This window comes from Motacilla alba, chromosome 8 (genome assembly GCF_015832195.1).
Source record: "Motacilla alba alba isolate MOTALB_02 chromosome 8, Motacilla_alba_V1.0_pri, whole genome shotgun sequence".
Lineage (NCBI taxonomy): Eukaryota > Metazoa > Chordata > Aves > Passeriformes > Motacillidae > Motacilla > Motacilla alba.
In genome coordinates, this window is record NC_052023.1 from 9,139,333 (window position 1) to 9,164,045 (window position 24,713).

Consider the following 24,713-nt stretch of genomic DNA (forward strand, 5'->3'; position numbering starts at 1 on the left):
TAAGTAACAGATCATGCAAAGGGCACTTCCTTGCATGTAACTGTGTCGTAATTAAATCAAACACAAACTGCCTCACAATCTCCACAACAAGTAAATGCAGTCAATTGTGACTGACAAATATTCAAGTCTGCAGGTCAAAATATGTTAAACTGTTAGCCAGGGGGTGGAGAATCTACACAAAAGTTTTCTATGAACAGGAAATCCATTAGTAAGAAAAACGAGAAACCTTTTTTATGAAGCCTAATGAGCATAGCAACCTTAGGTCATCCAGAAGTGAATCCTAGCAAAATGTTGGAAGGAAGAATGAAAATTTAACTACAATGAACTGGCCAAGAATTCACTATCTTGTAAGGAATGTAATGCCCATCTTGTAAGGAATATAACCAATGAGCAATGTAACTTGAGGGTAACTTAATACTTTCTGAATTTTTTGAAAGCACCAAAAATAGTCAACATTGAAAGCTGCATTTTCTATTTTTTAACACAGTACTGTTTGTCCTTTAAAAGATAAAAGCTTATTGTGTCAGGGCTGTGTGCATATCTGAGAAGCATTCTTTTTCTTCTCAGCCTTTCCTCATCACTTTATATAATCTGAGTGCATACCCTTAATGAAAGATAAATCTGATCCTGTCATTAGGCCTGCTCTAATATACTCTAAAATACACTGAAAATTAAAGGCCTGGACAACAGATCACAGACCAAATATCTATCTATATAAGTAGCAATTAGTGCAACGGAATCATAGTATTTATGCTTTAGTATTTAGCACTGAAACTTGCCGAAACTTTCTAGTCTGGGCATTACACATTGAGAGGAGAGGGCCAGCAGTTTACCAGGAGGTTGGGGTGAACCCACATGAGACCAAAATTATAGGCTAAATAAGAATTTGCAACTAAGTTTCTTTTTAACTGTATCTGCTTAACTCATGTACTTGCCAGCAGCACCCTGAAAAATGTCAGAGACAGCAGAATCAAGGAAAATTACAGTAAATCAACATAGACTCTTAGGGGCTATAATATATTGGCTTACAACATCAACAACAGAGAAAAGCTTTACAGAATGTGTTGCATTATATAAAAGTGTCAGTATTTAAAGACAGAAGAGAGCTCTACACTATTTTTCTCTGTAGTAGATTTATTTGAAGAACTTTGCAATAAATTCCAACATTCCTACAACAGTCAATATATAAACTAAACTTAGTGTCAATATTAAGTTTTCAAAATGACTGCAAAGCCAAGTGTTATTTGCCACAGTGATGTTTTTAACACATCGTGCACACATCTACCATTCTGAATACCTACAGCTTCCTCTGTACACTCCTCTGCAGTTAAACCACAGATGACAGAAATTTACAAACGCAAAACTTCATGTTAAAAAAAATCCCAGTGTTAAAACCAAGCAAACAGTGAAAAACACAGTGTTAAAACCAAACAAACAAGAAAAATAAAGGAACGTTGCCTAAAAGACCCAGTGTCAGAAGCCCTTACTATCAGATCCACCCTCCTTATCTTGTTCTTCCATGAGATTTCTTTTCTTGTTAACTCTTCAGGAGCTACATGGCATGTTTGATTAGAACAAATGAATTAGAAAATTAAGTGTTTCATCAGGGAAGTTAGTGCTGTTAACTTTGTTGTGAAGTGTCCTAGCTGCAGGATCACACGAAAAAGCTTGTTAAAAAGAAAAGGTAAATATTTATAACTGTGTTCATTATTAGCCCTTTTCTGAGGCCCATTGAGGCGCAGAATTGTTTTATTCCTAAAGGAACCACAGTCTAGAAGAGAAGGTAATTGATAATTAAATTATATCAGCTTGAATGTTTGACCAAAACATGAAAACACAAATGGCTTAAACAAAATATTCAACCCTACTTCAAGATCTCCCCAACAGCCAAAGGGAAGAGTAATTCTTGAATTCAGCTCGTAAATGCCTAAAGCCAAATGAATTTCATCAAGGGAAGAAAAAGAAACAGAGGCTCTAAAGTCTGTATCAGACTTCACAGAGGCTCAAAGAAACCACAATCAATCTCTCAAGACTCCAAACCCCACACCAGGCTCAGTAGCTGCACTCACAACAAAACCAGTCTGAACAAAGACACTGAGCATTAAAGGCCACATCATTCCTTTATCATTGCTCTTCTAGCATGAGTACTGCAAACATTAAAAGGTTGTATTGAGCAGGGAGATTAACTCCTGGCCAGATAAAACAAAACAACTCTATCATTCATCATCCTTACTCATATGCTGTAAGGATTAAAAGAAATATGACCTCCCCCCCCCCCAAAAAAAAAAAAAGGATTTGTAATAAAATTTTATTTTATAAGACATCAAAACACCTTCTCTCTGAAGATTTTCTTTCAATAGACTCAAAAGACGTGCCAAACATGTGATGAGTCCCAACATCACTGACTAGGATTACTGCAAGTTCTCTTGAGCATCCTGTGTGTCATCAGACACTCATTTATCTTCTGTTCTTGTCCAGGGGGTTTTACATGGTTAACTAGAGGTGCATGTTTAGATCTACTGGACCCTAATCCACAGTATTAGCAAACCAAACTTTTCTTGTTTGTCAGTTCCTCACAGATTTATTCAGATATTTATTACACAGAAAACACTGAACTCAACCCCTCTTAGCACAAGTAGGCTGAGTCAGACTAGAACGGGAACTGCTCACGGAACCAGCAGCAGGAGCAGCTGCAGGCAAAGAAACCCATGATTTCTTACTGGCTATAAAAATCCTTACCAGAGGATTCTGCAGGGCACCTTCATTCCCAGCAGCTCTGATGGCTCACTTTAGAGCTTTCAGATCTCCAGCTATATTGATTTCTGTGCACATGACATTGTCTCACTGTCTCGTTCACAGGGAAAGAACAAACCATCATAAAATACCTACCTATACCTGCATAAACCCTGCTTAATGCCCAGTAAAATGTTACAAGCCAATGATTTTTTATTTGGAATGTAAACTCCCTGCTTTTTTAGAAACAGAGATGAACAAAACCTAATGGTAAGTTTTAAGTTCATTTAATTTACACAAACAAACGATTGCTTCATAGCAATAGAACCAGAACTGATAGAATAGATAGAACTGATAGAACTGATTTTATACATTTTAGACTGGCACTTCCAGGTTAAGTTGGAAAACCTAAGAGATGTTATCTGTATTAATATTTGATTCCTGACGCACAACAATATAGAGTTTTCTATGTCTAAGGAACAAATAAAATATATTTTAAATTGAAATACTGGCTGAAAGTAAAAAGTTTGACAACTAAACAATAACAGTGCATTAAAATGTGTGTGCTGTATAAAAATTACAGATTTACTAATAATACAGAGTTCTAATCTTGTTTTGTAAAAAGCAATTTCCAAAGAAAAATGTTAAGGTTCATTAAGTTTGAAGTACAATCTCTAACTAAAGTATCTATTGGTCCAGTATGAGATATTGCCCTTAAAAAAAAATGTCCCAAGACTAAGGAGGCCAGAGGAAAGAAATCCATGCCCAACTGCTATTCCAAGGCTTATTTCAAATGAAGCTTCTTACAAAGAAAATTTTTAAAATAAGCTCTTTTTAAATTATAATTATATATATATATAATTATATATTATATATAATTATTTTTATATCTTATATATAATTATAAATTAAATTATTTATAAGCCATAAACTGAACTTTCGTGGAGAATCACTCAGGTGAGCTTAAGGGGATTTTCTAATCAGACATTGAATGGCTACTTACAGATGGGTAATACAATTTTATGATTTGATGATAACTGTTAAAGCTCACTTGAATAACAAATATTGCACAAAGCAAAGTATGAAACCAGAAAACAGAACAGGAATCTTGAGCAACACTAATTTTTTTTCCCAGGATTCTTTTGTGGATCAGAGATATGGCCTGAATGGTAGCAGTGGTGATCTCTGTAGCTAGACAGAATTTACTGGCAAAATAAAATATAACATGAACCAGTGGACTGCTAAGAGTTAAAACACTATTGGTTCATACACATGACAAAGAGAGACCAATATACAATTTAATCTGGTGTTATCATCACTGAGGAGGATCTCCATTTGGAGCATAAAAAAAAAAACCAACTTCTTTGTGAAGTTCCAATTCTTTGGCATCAATATTTTTGTTTCCATAAAACATCTGCAACTTCCTACCACAAATGAGATAAGCAGATCAATTCAGAGCCAAAAATAAGAAGCACTTGTGTGAGGTTTTTCCTGAGAACAAATTTTCCCTGAGATTCAACAGCAGATCTGCATGTACAGAACAGGAAAAAAAATTATCAATTTATTATAAAACTGTAAAAAAAATTACCAGTGGCTTTAGACCTAAACAAAACTAAGTCAACCCTTGAACACCCAATAAGTGCTTAGTCCTTAGCTTCTCCTAACAGATCCCATTAAATGGCAAAGATAAGCTAGTTCACAATTCTTATCAATGCCTGCACAAAGAAATGGAGACTCTATAATCTGCACAAAAGCTTCTCCTCACCAAGCAGGGTAATACAGTTCCATCACAAAGGAACAAAAGCCAAAATTTTTTTCAAGGACAAGACGTATTTCTTCCCTTCTGCCTGAGAACAGAAACAATGCCCAGTGTTGGGTTCATGAACAGCACCGTGCCTTGAGCTCAAACAAAGACTGGACTCGGCAGCCACTCCTGCTGAAGTGTCTGCTAAACTGGCACAACAACCCTGGAAACAGATTATCTTCTGTCTTAAAAACAGAGATAAATGTAAATGTCAAAGAATATAAATATTAAATTAATGAATAATTTAGCTTTCAGAGTCATATTCTTGCCACTTTCATACTGCACAGGTGCAATTTAAGTTAATTAATAACACCTAGTTGATACTAATATGTCTCTGGATCTATCTATGCCTGGATATTTAAATATCTATATGCCTTCAGTCACTGCAGTAACCAGACAACTTATTTATAAGCTTTTCTCTAAAACACTGATTATAATTTATTCATTTGTTCTCTGATCTTCTGGTGCTGTCCAGAACACTTGCCATCAGTTCTGACTTGATTCTCTCATTTCCTTCTAAAGGTCCTTACTAAGGCTCCATATAAAAATGTTATTTTTATGATAATAAAATGCTTGTAAATAACTAAATATTGAATGCTGTGATTTTAGCAACTAATAAACCTGTTCTAATTATTAGGCATTCCATTTTTGAGATGACATTTCCTTGCTCTGGGGCATTATAAAAGCTCCTTTACAATAAAACTGGAGCATGATACAGTCATGAGAGCAGCTGCTAGTCCTCAGTGAACAGAGGGCACACAACTACCAGATTAACAGAACAAACATCAAAGAAACATTGCTAGACATGAAATCCTTTCACTATCAGTGCATTTGTTCCAAGTAGGACCCCACACTGACATTACACACTCTTGTTCAGTTTTGTCTTTCCCAGACTTTAACACTTTGCTTGCATTCGTGAAGTTGTATTCTCTGAAAGCTGCATAGAAGACAAAGGTAGTTTTGTCATTCGTGTACTTGTTTCATAATGACAAATGGTATTTTAAGAGTGCAGAGAAACACAATTTGATCATTCTGAGCTGTATGCCCTTCAATGCAAAGAAGCAAATCTCTAGTTTAGCACCTGGGATATCTGGAAATCGTAGAATCGTGTATTGGTTTTGGTTAGAAGAGATCTTTAAAGATCATCTTGTTCCAGCCCCACTGCCATGAGCAAGGACACCTTTCACTATACCAGGCTGTTCGAGTCCTCTCCAGCTGGCCCTTGAACCCCTGCAGACACGGGGCATCCACCACCTCTCTCAGCAACCTGCTCCAGTGTATCACCACACTCCTGGTAAAAAATGTCTTCTTACATCTAATCTAAATCAATCCTCCTTTAGTTTAAAACCATTACCCCTTGTCCTATCCCAAGAGGCCCCACCAAAAGACCTCCACATGCACAGGGAGACAGCCTTCCTGGAAACATGGAACTAGGCTCAAACCATTTGCAGAGTCTAACTCAGGTGTTTGTGCAGTTCTTCTGCACACATATGACCCTGAGTGGATCGAAAACAACCTGCAGTGGCAGTGGCACAAAGTTCCCATCATGCATAGCAACAGAAAGGCATATTAGAAAACTAATGTATTAAAAAACTAGGTTTTTAAATCTTTATTATTGAGCTCAAAGCATGACAGCTGTATTTTCAAAGGATAAAAGGAAAACAGGCTTGAGCATCAATTAATCAGTCTGACAAGTACTGCATTTGATAGAAGTCTTCAAACTTCCCGAAATGCAGCTGAAATGTTTTCTCAAGTTTTCATCCCACAGACTGAACCCCCTTCACTCCTTGGTGGATGTACCTTCTCTACTTAGTTTTTGTTTGTTTGGATTAACAAAGTACAAAAAAGTGTCTCAAGTTTGAGTCTAACTGCACACATAATTTAGTCTTTACAAAATTGCCTTCTGAATGCTGCAGGCCAGCATTTGTTTACTACTGTAACCTTTCTGTACTGTCTCTTCCATCCTGAAAGACAATCTGCTCTGTGAACTCTTCCATCAAATCCCATAGGGGGAATTCAACAGGGATGGCAGGACCTACACAATCTATCAATGGTTTTTAATCCTGTAGTGCTGGCAGCTAACATATCCAAGTGATAAACATACACAGTGTATATCCAGCCAACTTCCACAAGACAGCTCACAGCCACTGCAAGAAGTTAGGACCAGCTGAATGAGCCCCTCAGAAGCAAAAACTTCACTGGAAATCTGTCCTGAATGGATTGCTTGGTGTTTGGACAACGAGCAGATAATGGAAGGTGCATTCTAGAAGTGCACTGAAAATCAGCTTCTTATTATAATTCTTGTTAAGTATTTTTAGCACTAGCTGAGTTAGCTGAGATGTCAAACACCTATGAGAGTTTCAGAACACAGCATGACTCAGTAAATGTCAAGACAAAAATTTGCAAAGTATCAATCAATTAACTAATCAACTTATTTTGGCTACAAACAGCTGAGAATGTTTATGGTGGATTGCTTCTCACACCTTATAACAAAAATCATTAGAGAAAATCTTCCTATAGAGACAGCTCATGAAGACGTGTGTGGACTGAAACTAAATTAGAAATTACATTTCAAACATTCTTACACTCCCCAGAGTCCACCCTCAACAGTGTCATCTGCTTCTGGAAATTTAAACACCTACATGGAATGTTTTGAATTGCTGTCTTGCTTTTACATTCATAAAAATCCAGACCAACTAAAAGGTTTTAAAACATGTTTTATTGGTATAAATGTTTGCTATATGTATAACAAAAAGTGAAAATATTTATGATGCAACACCAATAGTAAAGGGAGTATTTTTCCTGGAAAGAAATACAGCACCATCCTGTTTTCCATGTACATAATAGACACCATTAACACTAGACCAACTCCAAATAGCAAAAAGAAATATAAGCTAGACTTCCAAATAATTGCAAGGCTAAGCCATCAGTCTTGAACTGTCTTCCCTCACTGCACTGTAACATGTATTTGTAACAGAACATTTGAAAACAGCTTCTGACACATTACTAGATTCAGGGTTTGTAGAACCTAACTGTAAGTTAAATAAAAAACTCACAGAAGACACAGCTTAAAAGAAGAGCAAATTAAAAAGTTCTAAATCTGGTTTCAAAGGTAGTTTTTTGTGTCCATGGCTCTTCCTTCAAAGAGTAGCATTTTCACCAGGCTTCAAACTGTACTACATCACTACAAAAATACACTAACCACAGCACATCATTATTTGATGTGGAAATGAAATCACTGAGACTCCATGAGGCTTGTCCATTTATCTATTGTGGTTCTTGAGGAACAAAGTCTTGCTGAGGGATAAAGCATTTTGGTTTAGTCTCAAATAGTTCACCAGCTTGGTGGTCTTCACTGCTTTGTTAGCTTCAGCTACTCAGCTTCAAGGAATAGGAATTAAGTAAGACTTTAAAAAAATTTCATTTCAAATAAATGTCTATCACCATATCTACAATAATCCACTGCCTTTCTTACAGCACTAAAGCTATGTTGGCTTATGGCAGCAGCACAGGCAATAAAAAATATCTATCAGAGCAAAAGCAAGAACTGCCCCTTCTAGAGACTATTAGGAACTACCTTGACATGCAGGATAACATTTACACTCTGGGCTGCAAGTAGGCAGGTGAGCTTGCTCAAGAAGTCAACTGCTAGGTGTAAAATCAATAATACATGTCCATTCCTCCAACACAATAACACTTGGATATACTACTTGGTTTCCCAAAGCATCCAGTCAGGAACATATCTAAAATCTCTGAGTGCTTTGCAGCTGCCTAATCCTAGCCTTGGACAGCACCCCACTGTTATTCTCAAGTGCTCTGTAACAAACAGTAAGTAGCAGCAGCTTCCCCCTTAAGGCTAATAACTATTCTAAAGAAAAGCAGTGCCACACCAAACCCTAGCACTTCTGATAGAAGAATTCTCTTGGCTCCTTCACTTCTATTCTGCTTTTGGACAAGAAATACAGTGTACTGCATCTTTCCACTGCCTGCTTAGCTGTTCTAATATGCGAGATATGAAATTAATGTGGCTAATACAATATTTGCTCTTACTCTTCACTTGTGACAGGAAATCGAAATCTCACATGGGCGAGCTGAATCATCTAGGCTGCTGATGCAATGCCTACCTAGATATTGATTTACACAACAGAAATTTGTCCATTAATACTCAACTTTGAGAGAAGTGATGATGCCATTTTCTCAGGCCAGAGAAGAGCCATCAGCCCTCTGGTGCCACTCTGCTCTTACCCAACAAGCCCATTGCAGAATTGGTCACTTAACTCCACATGCCTTTTATCTGCATCTGGATTTCTCTTTTGGCTCAATCCTATTATTATCTAATAAACACATTACAGAATTGATCCCTTGATTCTATTCCCCTTTCCCTGCTTTTAGATGACTCTTTCCCTCAGTCACTTTTTCAGCACCCCATATTTTTAAACATTAGTATGAACACACAAGTGAACTCAGAGGAAGAGCTCGCCTGGAACTGCCATCTCTGGTTGATGAGGACACAGGAAGGCAAAACTATGGCTAATGAAGAAATCAGGTAGAAGCAGCTCTGGCATCAACAAGAATCAGCTTCTGGCAGGCAGTGAGACACGCCTATGGGGCACTGACAGGTTTACTCTTTCTGGTTTCTTTTCCTGCCTCCTCAGAGCAAGGACCAGAAGAAAACAAAGACAGAACCACGCGTGTCACAAGAGAACATCTGATTCCTCCACAGCTACACCCTGGCCTCTTCACTACATTCACTGCTCCATAGAAAAGGGAATAAACTTCAGAAAATAAAGTCTGAGATAAGTAAGAATGCCTGCCTGCCAACCATACATTCTGGACTCTGGTTAACCATATTAGAAGCTCCAATTATGCATATTTTTATTAGAAAACAGCACCTTTTTTTTTTTTTTTTTTTTTTCTTTCTTCCTGCCGTAAGAAAAAGAGTTAGGCAGCAACAAAGGAAGATGAGAAAAGGAAGTTTGAGGTCTGCAAACAGTAACTGAGTTTTTAATGGCAAGTTACAATCACAACTTGTCATTCAGGAGGCCTTACCAATGTCCTCCTTAGGAACTTTCTTTAGCTCCCTTGACAAAACAGACACAGGTCAGAACTACCCTAAAATCAACCCTAAACAATTTCACAGAACAGGGGGTAATAAGCATTTATATAAACTGATGGCTCCTGATCTTCTAGAAGTTAGCAGCATCCATCCCTCCTTTAATAAAAGGGGCAATTATGTTTACAGAATATATTTGGCTATGATTAAGCTATAGTTGCTTTTACAGAATATGTAATGTGAATAGTAAAAACTACACTAGATTGCAAATGCAATCTGCATGGCTAACAGTAAGTCCATTTGATTTGGTTGAAAATAAACCTTCATCTTCTTCAGATTAAGTTTCATCCCAGCCTGTAGGTTTTGACATGAAGTTATAAAGAACAGCTTTGAGTGTTGTGAGCTGTTACCCACAGAGCCCACGACTGGGAGAGCTGCAACAGAGCTGTGATCAGCAACCTGAGAGTCAGAGCTGTAGAGAAAACTGAGAAGCAAAGTGCCAACTAAACTCCAAAAGCTTTATTCCTCACTTGTCAATCAAAAGAGAAGACTCATGGTAGAAATAACCAAAGAACACCAAACTGTTCTGCAGTCTACATACAGAGCTCATCACAACAGGGGTACTGCCTTTACTAGCACTGATGTCACCTAGAAGGAAAAGAAAAGAAAACACTTATTATATTTGAAGTACAGAAGTTCTAATTAGGAAAAAAGAAAGATCTCTTCAGTTTCCAGGCTTGCCACGCAGCAAGGAAAGCATGGTAACAGCTTCTCTGCAGTTGTGGAGACAAAATAAATCTGAGTAGCACTCTGGGGTTTGGCCAGTTTCTCCCTGCTGGTCACTGACTGCTTTCCAAAAAAGAACAGGGTGAGAAGTCAGTGGAAAAGATCCTTTGCTATTCCTTCCAAGAAAAAAAAAAAAGAATCAAAATATGTCAACATGAAAAGAGTAATAAGCTTTGTAACCTACAGTTTATAAGTAGTCTTGGACCAATTTGCATGATTTTACTCATAGATGGAAGAGAAATATCCACATATGCATAATGTTACAAAAGCCTCTCTCATATGACACACCCAACTGTGGTAATGCAATCCCCAAACTTGCAAAAAGACAGTATCCAAAAGTAGTGAAGGAGGAAGCTTGTCTGCGATCACACTATTCCAGGCTGCTGCCAGACTATTACCTGGGTTTGGCAAACACTCCAAGAACAATCAAGGAAAAGCACAGAGTTCTAGAAGCAAAAGAACTCAGTGTCTTCTGTTCCAACCAAAGCTCAATTTTACATTTCAAATGCTTCTACATGGAAAAGAGATCAGATAGTAGAGAACTTTTACTGCCTGTGCTAGCACAGGCATATCCCACAGCTGAAAGCTGGCCATTAGACAAAACAAGCGTTGAAGTAAAATGTCGTTTAGTTTTCTAACAGCAGGAATAATTAAACATTGGCAGAGCTTTCAGAAGAGGTGACAAACATACCATGATCTAATGCTAAGATAAGATCAGTTTCTAAGAGAGATGTTTTAATTTATCTTTCAGGAAAGCTCCACAGACTGCGCCCTGGATAACCTCAGTGTTCCATTTTGGCTTTGGGACAGAAAGATCTACAATGTTTCAAAGACAGGTAGGGGAAAAAAAGGAATATTTCTGTTACTCCCAGAAAGTTTGTAGTACTACAGTTCCAAGAGGCAGTTATTGCTAAATTAATTGATTTTAAGTCAGTTAGCTTGTTAAAAGTTCAGGAAATACTTTGTATCCAAGCAGAAATTGGTGGCACATCTGGCCACCCACCGCAAGAGTGGGAAGCTTGTCAGAAGCGATGGGGTCTGTTTCCGTTCTCTCACCTTGTCACACATCCAAGCAAGCACCCCTGGGCTGCACTCCCTAGTTCCCTGCATGCCTTTAGAGCAGAAAATGTCATTCAGTGATGCTCAGTATTCTCTATCTTTACTCTCTCTCCACTTCCATCCCACTAGACCTGCGACAATACTTCCGTTTTCCTCACATCTGTTTATCATCCCTCTGCTTTTGGAGGAAGACAGCATTTAGATTTGTTAGGGACACATTAGATCCCACTTCTTGTGGAAAAAAATAATAAAGACATTCCATACGGACAAGTAAAAGCAAGCACCATGCATTTGCCCCATTCCAATGCTCTCCTAGATTTTAGCTGATTTCAGGTGGATCCAGCCTGCCTATTAAATAATGTTCACTCTTAATCTCCTCCTTTGCATCTATTACATCCCTTGGAGAAAAAAAAAAAAAAGCACACGTATTACCTTGAGATCCCCCTCTTGCAAGCCTGAGTCATCACTTGATACCAGAGGACACAGTGAGTTGCTGTTTGCTCCCTACCCCCTGCAGACCAACCATGGTCTTGTATAATTCCATCACAACCCTCTACAGCCATCTCCTCTAGAAACTGAAGAATCCTTTCTATGGGGACTTTGTCTCCTACCTGAAGAAAAAAATGCTAATAAAAGCAATTCTAACAAATGTTGGCTATGATCCACGTCAAATCTTTCACTATAAATATCACTAAAACGAATTATGTCAGCATGATACAGAAACAGCCTAGTGCTTGAAATGTGCCTCTGGATGAGGGTGACTGTCATTCATGAACAATCACTTTCACCTCAACTTCCCATTTTTCTCCTTCAGTGCAGTCAGAAATCGTACAATGTTTAAGCTGATCCTTCACAGAAATCCAAGCGGGCTGTGTTTGACAAAGATGCCCTTACTCAATGAAACTAAAATGTCAAGGAGTAAAAAGGACAATTCAGTCATGAATTAATGACTGATGAACAGGAAGTAAGTTGGAGCAATTGGCCTCTTTCCCAAAAAAGAAGGATCACCACTGGAGTCTCACAAGATCTCTTCTGGAATCAACACCTTCCATATTTTAAGGCAAAATCTAGTAAAGATGTTTGACACTTAGGTCACAGAGTTTGCTGACAATGCTTAAAGTTATTGAAGATTGCAAAAGCAATGACCAAAGATCTGAAGAAGACTTCAATGATACTGTTTAAGCGGGCTGGTAAAATAGCAGGTACATGTAAAATGATGCATAGTATTAAAAAAAATATGTACACAATCACAAGTTCTGAACTAGTTATTACCACTTAAAAGAGCGACTGGAGTTATCATAGTTCCACAGAAGTGCCAAGTCAATGCTTAAAGATTGTCTAGAAAAAGCATGCAGAAGATTAAAGAATGAAATCTAATATGCCATGTAAGTTTACTGGGTGGCATATGCTGAAATACGGTAGCTGGCCCTGGTTATTGTAACCCAACCCTGTTCCTTGGATTCCTGCATCACTGCCTCCACTCAGAAACATACCTGCAAAAGGTGCAAAGACAGCAGGGACAATGAAAGGGGTAGAGTAACTTCTTTCTGAAATGCCTCTGGAAAAGTCACAAGCAAGGGATGGTAAATAAAAGAAAGTCATCAACCCATAAGGCACACAGAATAACATGGATTCTCCTTCTCACTGACTCTTCCAATACAAGAAGGAACAAGCTAGGCATGAAACCAAGCAGGCAGAAAGTTTAAAAGCAAACAAAAATAAGTGTTTTTTCCACACAAAATGTGTTTAAGCCTTACAACTCAGCCACAGGATGTTGTGGATGCTACAAGCATACATGGCTTCAAACACTAATTGGACAAATTCATAGAAGAAAAAACCCACTGGGGGCTCTAAAAACAAATATCACCTCTGGTTCAGGAAACCTATGAGCCACAAATTACTGGAGGCTGGGAGAGGCATTTCCTCAATATACACTGTACTCTTCTCCAAGCATCTGTTCTTGGCAGCTGGGAGAGGCAGGATACTGGGCGAGAGGGATCTTTAATGTGCCCAAGTACAGTCATTCTTAATTCTTGCATAACGCACGAGAAAGCGCAAACATTCATCGCGCGCACGTCGGAACCACAAGCAGAGCAAAGGACCAGATTTTCAAAGGCCTTAAGGTCAGTACAGTGATTAACTGCTGCGGTCACAGATTGATAAGGATTTTTTTCAACACTGGAGTAGCTCAGCCTCTCCCAGCCACAAACTTGTGCAAATGTATGGCAAACAAAGAGGTCTGAATTTAATCCAGAATGGTTTGCTGCAGCTGTGCACACTGTTGCACTGGCACTGCTGAGGGCATGCTACAGACTTGGGAACAACTGGGCTACTTAAATCAGAAGGGCCCCAAAGGAAATACTTGTCAAGCTACAAGCTGGACCAGTGAAAATGGAGTGTCTCACTGTCTTTTGCATCTCAGAAGGACTTTTTTACCACACGCACACTACCAACTAGCAACATTTAATGAATTATTGGTATTAAAGACAGAAATGCTGTTTGTCACATTTGTCCAACGCACCCATTTATTTGCAGTTGTTTACCACACTTACAAAGCCTTAAATGAAAGACAAAAGGGCAAAGGGGATGTGAGCTTCTCCTTAGAAGTTTGGGGAGTATCTCACACATGGTTGAGTAGAAGCTTTCTTAACTTTAGCTGAAAAATTCCTCCTCCAACACACCGAATATCTTCCAGCACACAAAGACCTGTTCTTACAAGTCACTTCAACTCCTAGTCAGAGCACCCAAGTCAAACACAAATTGGCACTATTTCCCATTAAAAAGCCTGGTGCATCTCAAAAACTGACACTTCTGAACTTGCAGCTTCTCCTGGTTTGCAGCACTGGGGTTGTTTCAGTGAAACTGCCCAAGTGTTCAATACATTACTCAATACATAGCATGTTCTGTGCACACGATTTGTAAGTTTCATTCACACCACCACGAAATGAAATAATTTCCTTCAATTTCCATGTAAATATCATAAACATATGTCAAGAGAGTACAACAAATACCTTGTTGCTGCATTTGGGTGCTCTACAAATTCGCCCATTTCATAGACAGCTGGGAAGATACTGGATGACCTCTTCTGATTTTAGATTTTTTTTCCCCGAATGAAGACTATAGTATTCCTTATTTGTTTCAGGAAAGAATAAACATCAAAAGCAGCAGCACCTCTTAACCACCTGGCTTAACAGAACACTAGAGAATAAAATAACAGATGTCTCCTCTTCAAGGGCCCAGTCTGATAAATCTGTATTCAAGAGATATCCACTAGTCAAAGCCAAAATCCAAGGCTCTCATCATTGAAGGCAATGTAATGCAGCTTTTGTAAAAAAAAAAAAAACCTAAGAAATTATTTTTTAAACAGCATAAACCTGTGCATCTGCAACAATGACGTTTTGACAAAGAACCTAGGTTTTCTCTTTGCTCTAAAAAATGCCAAAACATGGCAATGAATTACTGCATCCCAGGAATCTTCATACTTGCGATACTTTCTCCTTCTCTTCAAATAAAGAAAAAAATAGCATTAGTTGTCACCTACATTTTTCCACTGCAAAGTGTCATCTCCCATTTTTATCTCTTGTAAAACTAGGACTACCAAACCAAAGTGTTGATGATCCTAAACCTGATTTAGGACCTCTTCGGTGTCTTGTCCTTGTGATCCTAAGCACCAATCAGTAGATCCTATTTTTGTGGGTATGAAAGACATGAAATTGGACATGCTGAACTTACACACTCTCACATGGAACAAGCCTGAGCATTTTTAAGTCTCTGCAAAGGTACGGTATGTTTCCTAAACCAACCACTTCTGGAATTAAGACCTAAAATGCTGGAAAATGCATCATAATTATCATCGCGATTAGGAGTGACCTACAGAGGGTTACTAGAAAGATGTACTCTGCGATTAGTAACACCAGCCAGCACACAGCACACACCCGACTTCACTGCATCCTCCCCCGCCTTCCGCGGCACGCGGGCAGCCTCCCGGCACCGCGGCTCCGCAGCACTCACTCACTCACTCACTCACGCCACGCCGTCAGCACCGACACGGACACGCCACCGCTCCCACCCTTCGCTCTTCTGGGGGCATCTACCTGCGGGAGCGCACGGAGCGGGCGAGGATGCTCGGAGGCTGCCGCCGCACCGGGCGCCGCCGCTCCCGCCCCGCGGCCGCTGCCGCTCTCCCCCGCCGGAGCGCCGCGGTCCCGGCCCCGCCACGCGGAGCGCGTCTCCATAACAACAGCGACCCCCGCCCCGCGCCCCGGCTTTACCCGTTCCGCCGCCCCCGCGGCCCGGGCATCCTCCGGCTCCTTCCTGCCGCCGCCCCCCAGCAGGGCGGCTCTGCGCTCCGCCGCGGTGCCGGACACCGCCCGCCCGGGCTCCCTCCGCGCCGGCGGCGGCGGCCCCGCTTTGTCCCCCCGAGAGCGGCCCTTCCTCATCGCGGCGGCGGCGGCTTCTCCTTCTTCTCCTCCTCCTCCTCCTCCTCAGCGGCGGCGGCGGCTCGGCCGGGGCCCCATGGCGGGCGGCGGTCACGGAGCGCCGGGGCGGCGGGGCGGCCGCGGGCACCTGCGCGCGGGGCGCGCGGGCGCGGACATGCCGCGCGCTCCCGCTCCCGCCGCCTGTCAGCGAGCGCGGCCGCCGCGGCACCGCCCCCGCCCGCCCCGCGCGCCGCCCGCCGCCCGCTATCGCGAGAGCAGCGGCTCGCGGCCGGGAGGAGGAGCGAGACTCGTGGGCGCTGAGGGCGGGCGGGTGCGGGAGCCCCGGGGGAGGCTCCGCCGCGGGGCCCGGGGGGGGCAGTCCCGGCGGAACTGCCTCTGCCTCCCTGCCAGAGCTGACTCGCAGGAGGAGGCTGGGAAGTGTGAGACGAGCGTGCCTCTTGCGGGCGTGAGGGCAGCGTTTGTGTCCCACAGCATCAGTCTCCCTCCGGGGCGATGTTCTGGAGCCGTCTGGATGCCATCCTGTGCCTCGTGCTCTGGGGCGACCCTGCTGGAGCGGGGAGCTTGGAGCAGAGGAGCCACCCCGGTCCCGTCCAGCCTGATCCATTCTGTGAGCCACAGAATGGCAGAACTGTAGAATCGCAGAGTCACAGCACGGTTCAGGCTGGACGGGACCGAGGTGGCTCCTCTGCTCCAAGCTCCCCGCTCCAGCAGGGTCGCCCCAGAGCACGAGGCACAGGATGGCATCCAGACGGCTCCAGAACATCGCCCCGGAGGGAGACCCCACAATCTCTCTGGGCAATCTGTACGAGTGTGTGGTCACCCACAGAGTAAAGTTCTTCCTCATATTCAGGTAGAACTTTCTGTGCGTCATCCTGTCCCTATGATTGTGATCCGAGATCAGCTCAGATGTCCAGCACAATCCAGCTTCCCTGTCAATAAATTCTTAATTGTCCGAGAAAATCTCAGGAGGGTGCAGGACCTTCCCGGTGGTGTTACACGTAGACAGTCCCATTGGAAAAAATGACACAGACTTCCTCCAGCAATACACGCTGGGATCCAAGCCCCAAGCCCGCAGCGCCCGGGCGAGTGGAGAACCTCTGGCCATTCCACATCCCTCCACAGGAACTCCGAGCTGCAGGAAAATGATCACCAGCCGTGCCCCTCCACTTCTTAGGGTGTGGATTAAAATGTAGTTCACCATCTTAGCAGAAAAGACAAACCTTCAGAGATTCATTACCTCAAGAAGTAGTAAGAGAACATAATCTCCTTGTGTTGCATCTCAAGAGTTCACACCCTCTTGGCATTTTTGTCTTTGCAAATTATTTCTTGAGGGTTCAAGTTACCAGTTTCTGCATTCATTTTTCACAAAAGCGACTTCAAAGTTTTGGGGTTTTTTCTTCACTGTTACATAGTCAGGAATCTTGCTGCTTCTGCAGAAAAAAAAATAACTCATTTTTCCATTTTACCAAGCTGAAAAGGCTCATACATCTTCAACCGGGAAATCTAATTGTATAAATTTTTTATTCATTTTGTACAAAGACAACAAAAATACAATTCCCAATGATTTATTGAGGCAGGAGTGGGAGCATTTTTAAGTAATTATTAATGTTTAAATGCTTGCTGAAAACTATTTCAGGATGCTGGATTAGTCAAGAGAGGTCTTTTTCCATCATAATTGTATATGATCAGGACGGACAACCATGTGGAATTTCCCAGATGGGAATCCTGTTCTAACTAAATGTAAATAATGCAAATTTATGGAATCTTGGCGTCCTTGTTAATGTGAGTCTATTAGGATGGCACAGTGCCTCATCATAATTTGGCTGGATCTTTGCCCTGCTGCAGCATAGATGCCAATTAGTTATTTGTTGGTTATGGCCTGTGGGACACCTTGCTCTGGCTCACACCTGTTTGCCTCATGTGCCAGAAAGGAATTCATGCACACAGGAAGAAAAGTCACAATGAGGGTGGGTATAACATTACCTGTCTAACATATTAAACAAATAAACATGTTAGAAACAAATCTTCAGTTGTTCGTTTTAGACAGAATTGCAAATAATTGCCTTCTGGTTCTGTATTTTAATTTAAAAATTAAAAATATCTTTCATTTCTGCAAATCAAAAAGCCATTTGGGAGTTAATAGGACATTTTATTTGTGACGAGATTGTGTTTGGTTTGCTTCTGGCTCATTTCCTTTTCCCATTTAATCCCTGTTTAGTATTTTGGACTCAAAATGTCTTTCCAATATTTTTGAAACAAAAGAACAGTGAGGTTTCACATTAACAGAATAGGAAAAATACTCTTCATTTTGCTGATTCTCCCATATTTTTTCCATTTAAACATATCATTGAATATGACCTGAATCTGCAGACCAGTCTGAATGACCTGATTTTTCTTTTCCATATAAGCTGGTTTTCTGAACTTTTTTTTTTCCAGCTTTAAATAAAAGTGAACAAATCATGAGAGGCTTGGCAGGGAAAAGGAGTACAGATGAATGAGGCAGAGCGTGGTGTGGTGCTACATCAATGCTTATGATATTTGTCTCCAGAAATCTTCTGTCACATCAAAAAAAGATGGAAAAATAATTAATAAAGGCTTATAAAGGGCATGATTCTTAGGTTATCTACACTGACTAACACAGAGCAGGGCACCACAGAGTCTGTGTAGCTCATGTGCTGACACTCAGCTAATGCAGTTTCTCTTTGCAGTTTCTGATACTTCCTTTCCCTGGCTTCCACCTTGGTTTTTTCCATATAAAAAAGGTTTCAGCATGCTTTTCTGATTCAGAAGGTAGCTGGAATGGTACTGTCAGGAAAAGTTCCCTTCCATTCTTCTCTAGCTGGTTTAAAGGGACTTTGGTAGGGCAGAAGAGAGTCTACTCGAACTCACTCCATGTTTTCTGGAATGACAAATTCCTCTGCAACATTTTTATGACTGCTTAGCACGCAGCTACAGCAATAATTCCTGGAGCTGGAAGAGAGATATGCAGACTGAAGCTGTGAGGTTAAAACCTCTTTATTCCAAACAGAATAGAAAATGCTAAATAGTAGAAGTCATTCTGCTGAGCAAGAGAATTTTCTCTTCAAAATGAAATACTTAATCATTTGAATCCCTATTAAATTTGACCATTTGGCAAAATCAGCGCCACACATAGCCCAGCTGATCACCTGCTTCCACTGTTTCCAAGGCAGAACTGCATCACTAATGCCATCAAACAAGTCTATCACTGCATCCTGTCATTTGTCATTCCACTCACACTGTACACACAGCCTTCCCTCTCAGTATTTGTGCTCTGTACGAGACGGAGGAAATGGCTTTGGTTGTTCTGCATGTGAATCTGTCACGCACCTTCTGTTAGTGACCCAGTTCTAATGGTATTCACAGACAAGTTCTGGGCTTTACACTGGAATACTAATGTTTGGCAATTGGCAATGTGCAGTCAGGCAGGAGGAAGGCACGGGACTGTGGCATGTGGTGCTGTACCTGCACAGAGTGTCAGTAATGACAAGTAATTAACAGGCTGCATGTCATCACCCTGACTCCTGCCAGTTTCCCCAACTCTATGCATGTGACAGCATTCTTTCTTCAAGGTTCACCAAAAAAAAAAAAATTAAAATAAGCATGATACAGCTAGAGAATACCAGTTACAAGCAAAATTAAAAATACAGGTAACAAAGTCCAACAGAGCCAGCAAGATTTGCTGAACAAAGCTTTGACTAACTGAGACTAACCCATTGCTCTTTAACAGGCAGCATCCTGTTGTTTAGCAAAGTTCAAGATCCCTATCCCAGCCCTGCCAGGCTGGCAGTGCATGCTGCCTGCACAGCACAGGAGTGCAGCCACAGAGTACAGCTCCCCATCAGCACCCCCAAGCTCCAGGGAAATGGGGAGAAACAAAGGATTTCCCAAAAGAACACTGGAGAATTAGTAAGTCTGGTACCTTGACACCATTTAGGCAAAATTTCTCATCATCTGGATCGAGTGAGGTCTGCTGTTTGAGAATCACAGAATATTCTGAGTTGGAAGGGACCCACAAGGATCATCAAGTTCCCTCTTAAGTGAATGGCCCACACGGGTATTTAACTCACAACCTTGGTGTTACCACCATGCTCTGACCAGCTATACTCATCCCAGGGTCAAGAAGGTGTAGGTTTAGACATTTGTGTAATTAACAAACATAGTTACATAAGGACTTTTTACAGGAAGGTTGTAAATAGTTATGTTTCAAGGCACAAACTAAACATTGACTTAAGGAGAATTAGGAAGAACTTTCTTACTAGCAGGTTTTTTTCCATTAAATTATACTATACCATATATTATTCCAGTGCATCTTCACTGGAAACTACTACTGTTAGTCTGTTCTAGGGACAGACTAATGAAGTAAACCAGCAGACATATGAATGGCAATTACTAGATCTAGATAGAGCAAAATTCCAGTCATGACTGGATATGATTTGCTTTCCAATAGTTATTTTCCTTCTTTGTATACCATGAAGGACATGTATCCTTGTTTGCAGTGATGTCAAAGTGACAGCTTTGCACTGCTCTAACCTTGTTCTAGGTATCATATTTGCATCTGATAAGGAAGTAGAAGATGAAAATATGTAGTAGAAGTTAAAAATTATGGTTGTGAAGTATCAGGAGAGCTTAGTGCTATAGCTAAGTTAACAGCACTTCTTAGGTACAAGAGTTCATCAAACACATTAGAGCTTTAAACAGAGGAAGAGACCAGTGAATGTGCTGCTCTCTGTCAGTTTGGGCTTGACTGTACAGCAATTGCTGCAGAAGGGCTGCTATGCCTGTGTGTGAACAGAGGACAAAATACATCTGCGCAAAAATACCGTATTTGTGTGTATTTCTAAAAGGTCCAAAAAGAGAAGCACATTAGGAAGGGGGAGAGATTGGCCAGCAGGAGTAGATTCAGATCCTAACTGTTGTCACCCTCTCTTTGGCACCCAAACAAAGATGAGATTTAAGAAGGGCCAAGGGGAGGATTACACATGGTTCTACTGTTACTTACAGAAATGCCTCCCAAGCAGAAGATGACAAATACAAAACAGCAGCCATGGAAATCCAACAGGTTAGCTGGGAAGGCTGGCACTGGGATACTTCGAGACTTAAGGTGTCTGTGTTGAAAGAGAACAGTCAAAGAGGGCCTTAGAAAACTGAGGAAGGATTTGGAAGCAAAAACAAGTCTTGGTTTATACAACAGAGAGCAGAGCCATTTGAGGGGTGCAGAGAGAAAGATGACAATGTAAACAAAGGCACTGGGCAAAAAAACACCTGTTTCATGAGTGTTGTGGTCAATTTTCTAACCACAGAATCATCACAGGACAATGAGTCAAGCTATCTAGGACTAATATGGCATGTATGGGAGTCATTCATCAGAGACAACGTGTCCTCCTTAACATTCATCCCTGCAGTGATGCCAACAGGAAAAGCTCAGCAGTGACTCATCTGGTGGTTTCCAGTCACTGCCTTCTAATATGTTGACCAGTATGATCTCACTGTTACCTTGTGCTTGCATTATTTGTTTTCTCTATAGACCTGTCAGCTCTTCATTTTTATTACAAGGTGTTCAACATAACAATTAAAAAAAAAAACAGCACAGAATGTCAACACAGTGGGGCACAGAGGCTGGCAGTTCTGACTGAAAGTACTGCCAGTCCTACCCTCACGTGTCTCTCAGTGTGATACCACCCTTTCAGCAACAAAACTCTTCTTCAGCTGTGCTATAAACTGTGAAACTGATTCACACAGAAACACTGGAGGCAAGGGGAGCACTAGATTTCATTTTCCTGTATCAATTTCCCCATCTGGTTGGGTGCACAAGCCCATGTGAGTTGTGCCAGGACAATGGAGAGAAAGGGGCAGTACAGGATCAAGGCACAGAGGGGACTGTGGGACATGGACATCCAGAATCCAGTAATGGCACCAAGTAATTTAAAACACTACATCACAACTTTAGGCAGGGACATCTAGGCATTATCTCTATTCAAATAATGATTACCCATAATACAAGTGTAAATTTTAAAAAAATTGCTAAAACTGCTATTCCCCTAAGAGGAAATTCATCACTCATAAGCGATTTCTACATAAGTGATGTAGAAAATTCAGTTAAATATTAATGGTCTGAATTCAAAACATGACTGCAGCTGGTTATTTCTGGAGTATAGGTCAAATTGGACACAGATTTTCTTTGTCACTTGTGAAAGTCCCCTTCACACCAGTCAGGAGCTACCCAAACCTTTCTTTGTAGAAAAACTAACAGTAGCTGTTAGTGGTTCAAGGAACCCCACAGTAACAGACTAGCAGAATGTGAAAGGCAAATGAAAGACTAGGGCAAAGGAAGAGCATTCTGTTATGCTTTCAAGAGGTGCTTTCAACTTAGTAATAAGCTGAAATAAGTAGGTTTTTGTCCCCTTTAATTTTGAAAATCCTAACATGGGGCTTAAAATGACATTTTTACAATTCTAATTTTGTTGGTTTGGGTTGTGATTCCTTTTTAAACCTACCATTTATTAAAATATCTGCTTTTTTACCCACCACTGACTCACACTCTTCATTATATAAAATTACTGGTGCTTTTTGTCATTCCATTGCCCTGTTGGAGAACTAGCTCAGCAACATTTGTGTACTCGAATAAAACAAATAAGCCTTGCTTTGTTCTGTGATGTATTCCTTACACCAAAAAAAAAAAAAAAAAAAAAAGGAGAAATCCTGTCAGTGAACTGAAACAAATCACACCTCAGATTCAGTAGCATTAAGATAGCTGTTTTTCTCCAGAGTCAGAAGTGCCAGACTGAGTCCATCTGGAGTGTCTCCCCTGGCATTCAGCTTGACTTGTGACATGATACATTCAACCAGGACCTGTGAAGACAAACTCCCAGTTCTAAAGTCTAACGTAATGAAAGTCTACTTTAGCTACTTCACTGATCATCAAATAACATGTTCTTGTTGCAACTTTAAATGCAGTTCTGCATTTAAAGGAGTGTCACTAAATAAGATAATAACCTGTCCTTCTAATTACATTTTTTGTTACAGTTAATAAGAAAAACACTTCCAACCTCTGAGCATGCAGACTCACGCTGAGACATGAGGAACAAACAGATTAATTTCATTAGCAGACATTGCCATGTCTAATAAAGCTGTAACAGGCCAAATGCTCTAATTTACACTCCTGAAACTCAGTCTCCCTCCAGTCACACTGTTGTTACACTTTCAGGGTGCCAAGAAGGGAAATGGATCTGGCAATTGTCACTGGTTGGAAGCGCAAACAATTTTTCCTTTAACCGCATCGGCTTTGCAGAGTTACCAAGAATTTAAAAGCATGAAAGCTTGCTGCAGTCATTAAAGAGATCTGACTCACAAAGCAGGAATCACTCTGTTGAGTTACGAGATGTCAGTTCACATAGTTACTAAACTGATTGCCAGAAGCTGGGAAATTAGAAACTATACTTTTTAAACTCTTTTTTCCCTAATTTTTCTGCCAATGGCTCTTGCCAGAAGGAAATTGCTCAGGTAGATGACTCTTGAGACCTAGTGTAGCAGTGTTTGTGGGTTTGGAATAGGTGCAGGGGTTTGCTAACACCATTGGCCACTATCAATTAGTTCATCAGATGGTAATAATTAATTGTCGTGGTGCCTGAATTGTTGTCTGTGGCAGTACCTCAACATCATCCATGCTTTCACTCTAGCTTCTGAAGAGACAAAAAGAAGTTACAGGGTACTGATATTAAAGTTAAAATGAAACGGCAGTAGGAGTCTTTAAAATACAAGAATATCACCAAGTGCTTGAAAATAAGTTAAATTTTAACAAATTAAGGTAAATTACCCCTTCAAGTATGGGAAGAGGTAAGAAAATTCCTTTAACAAATTTCCCAGAATAAGACATCAAACAAAGCAATTGGCAGAGAATACTTCTAGAAAAGAAGAATCAAAATTCCCTTCTCAGGAGATGATGTATAGCCAACATCACTAAAAGCTCCTTAGCCTGAGCCTGCTTACATGTACTGCTAACCAAAGCCAAGTCTGGGAAATCACAAACATATGACAATTTTCCTTCCTGCTGCTAGAAACTCTGCCTAATCTCCCAGCAAGTGGTCCCATTTGGCTCATACTCAAAGCCTGAAAGTGATCCCAGTTTCCTATAGCTTAATATAATTTGTATGCCAATTCAGTGAGCAGAGGCATTACAAGAACCTCCTGGCATGCTGACACCTCACCAGTGTCCATGTTCTTCTCACAAACCAAGCAGGAAGGAGCAGAGCATGGACTTTTTCTGTGCTTTTCACCAGGCTGGCCAGCCTGTCCACTCCTCACAGGGTTGAAAGTCAAAGTTCGTATTGTACTTTGGTCTTTATTTTGTATGACTGCACAGATCTGAGTCCCGAGCAGCACACACCAATCCTTTATTTTGCAAAGCAGCAAGGAGCCCCATGAATTTCAGCCAACACTAGATCAAGCCACATGAGGTGAAAGCATGGGTAATAAGCCATTAAATTTACTTCATTTTCTCCTATAGTTACTTTATGCCTTTTTAAACTTGCCTTAATTAAATTCATTCTCTAAACTTGCCTTAATTAAATTCATTCTGGAACATGAAAATTGCTCAGTTTCCACTCATCTGGAAAAGGCTCTTTTTAGGCCAGCAAGACTCACCTTGAGGCATTTACTAGAGCTAGAATAGGAATCAGTGCTTACAGCTTGTAGAGGTTGTTTTATTATCATGCATGTGCCTTTGCACACTGAGAATCATACCACACTTCTACTGTGCCAAGGTTTATATTTTCAAAAAGAAAGGTTAGTAGATAATGGCCTCAGAGTATTATCTGACAAA

The 24,713-nt window shown here is 40.8% G+C and overlaps 1 protein-coding gene across 8 annotated transcripts in view; it reads right to left on the reverse strand.

Annotated features, from left to right (window-relative positions):
- The window catches only part of MAST2 (microtubule associated serine/threonine kinase 2), a 215,899-nt gene that overhangs the window by 171,730 nt on the left and 19,456 nt on the right, over positions 1 to 24,713 (reverse strand). For 4 of the 8 annotated variants that reach the window (XM_038144781.1, XM_038144779.1, XM_038144778.1 and 1 more), the window contains exon 1: positions 15,707 to 15,998. In XM_038144781.1, the coding sequence (XP_038000709.1) occupies positions 15,707 to 15,874 (168 nt within the window). In that variant the 5' untranslated portion in view covers positions 15,875 to 15,998. Of the gene's footprint in view, positions 1 to 15,529; positions 15,999 to 17,111; positions 17,305 to 20,894; positions 21,001 to 24,713 lie in introns of those variants that run through there. The other 4 variants (XM_038144782.1, XM_038144784.1, XM_038144793.1 and 1 more) reach the window with 3 other exon arrangements.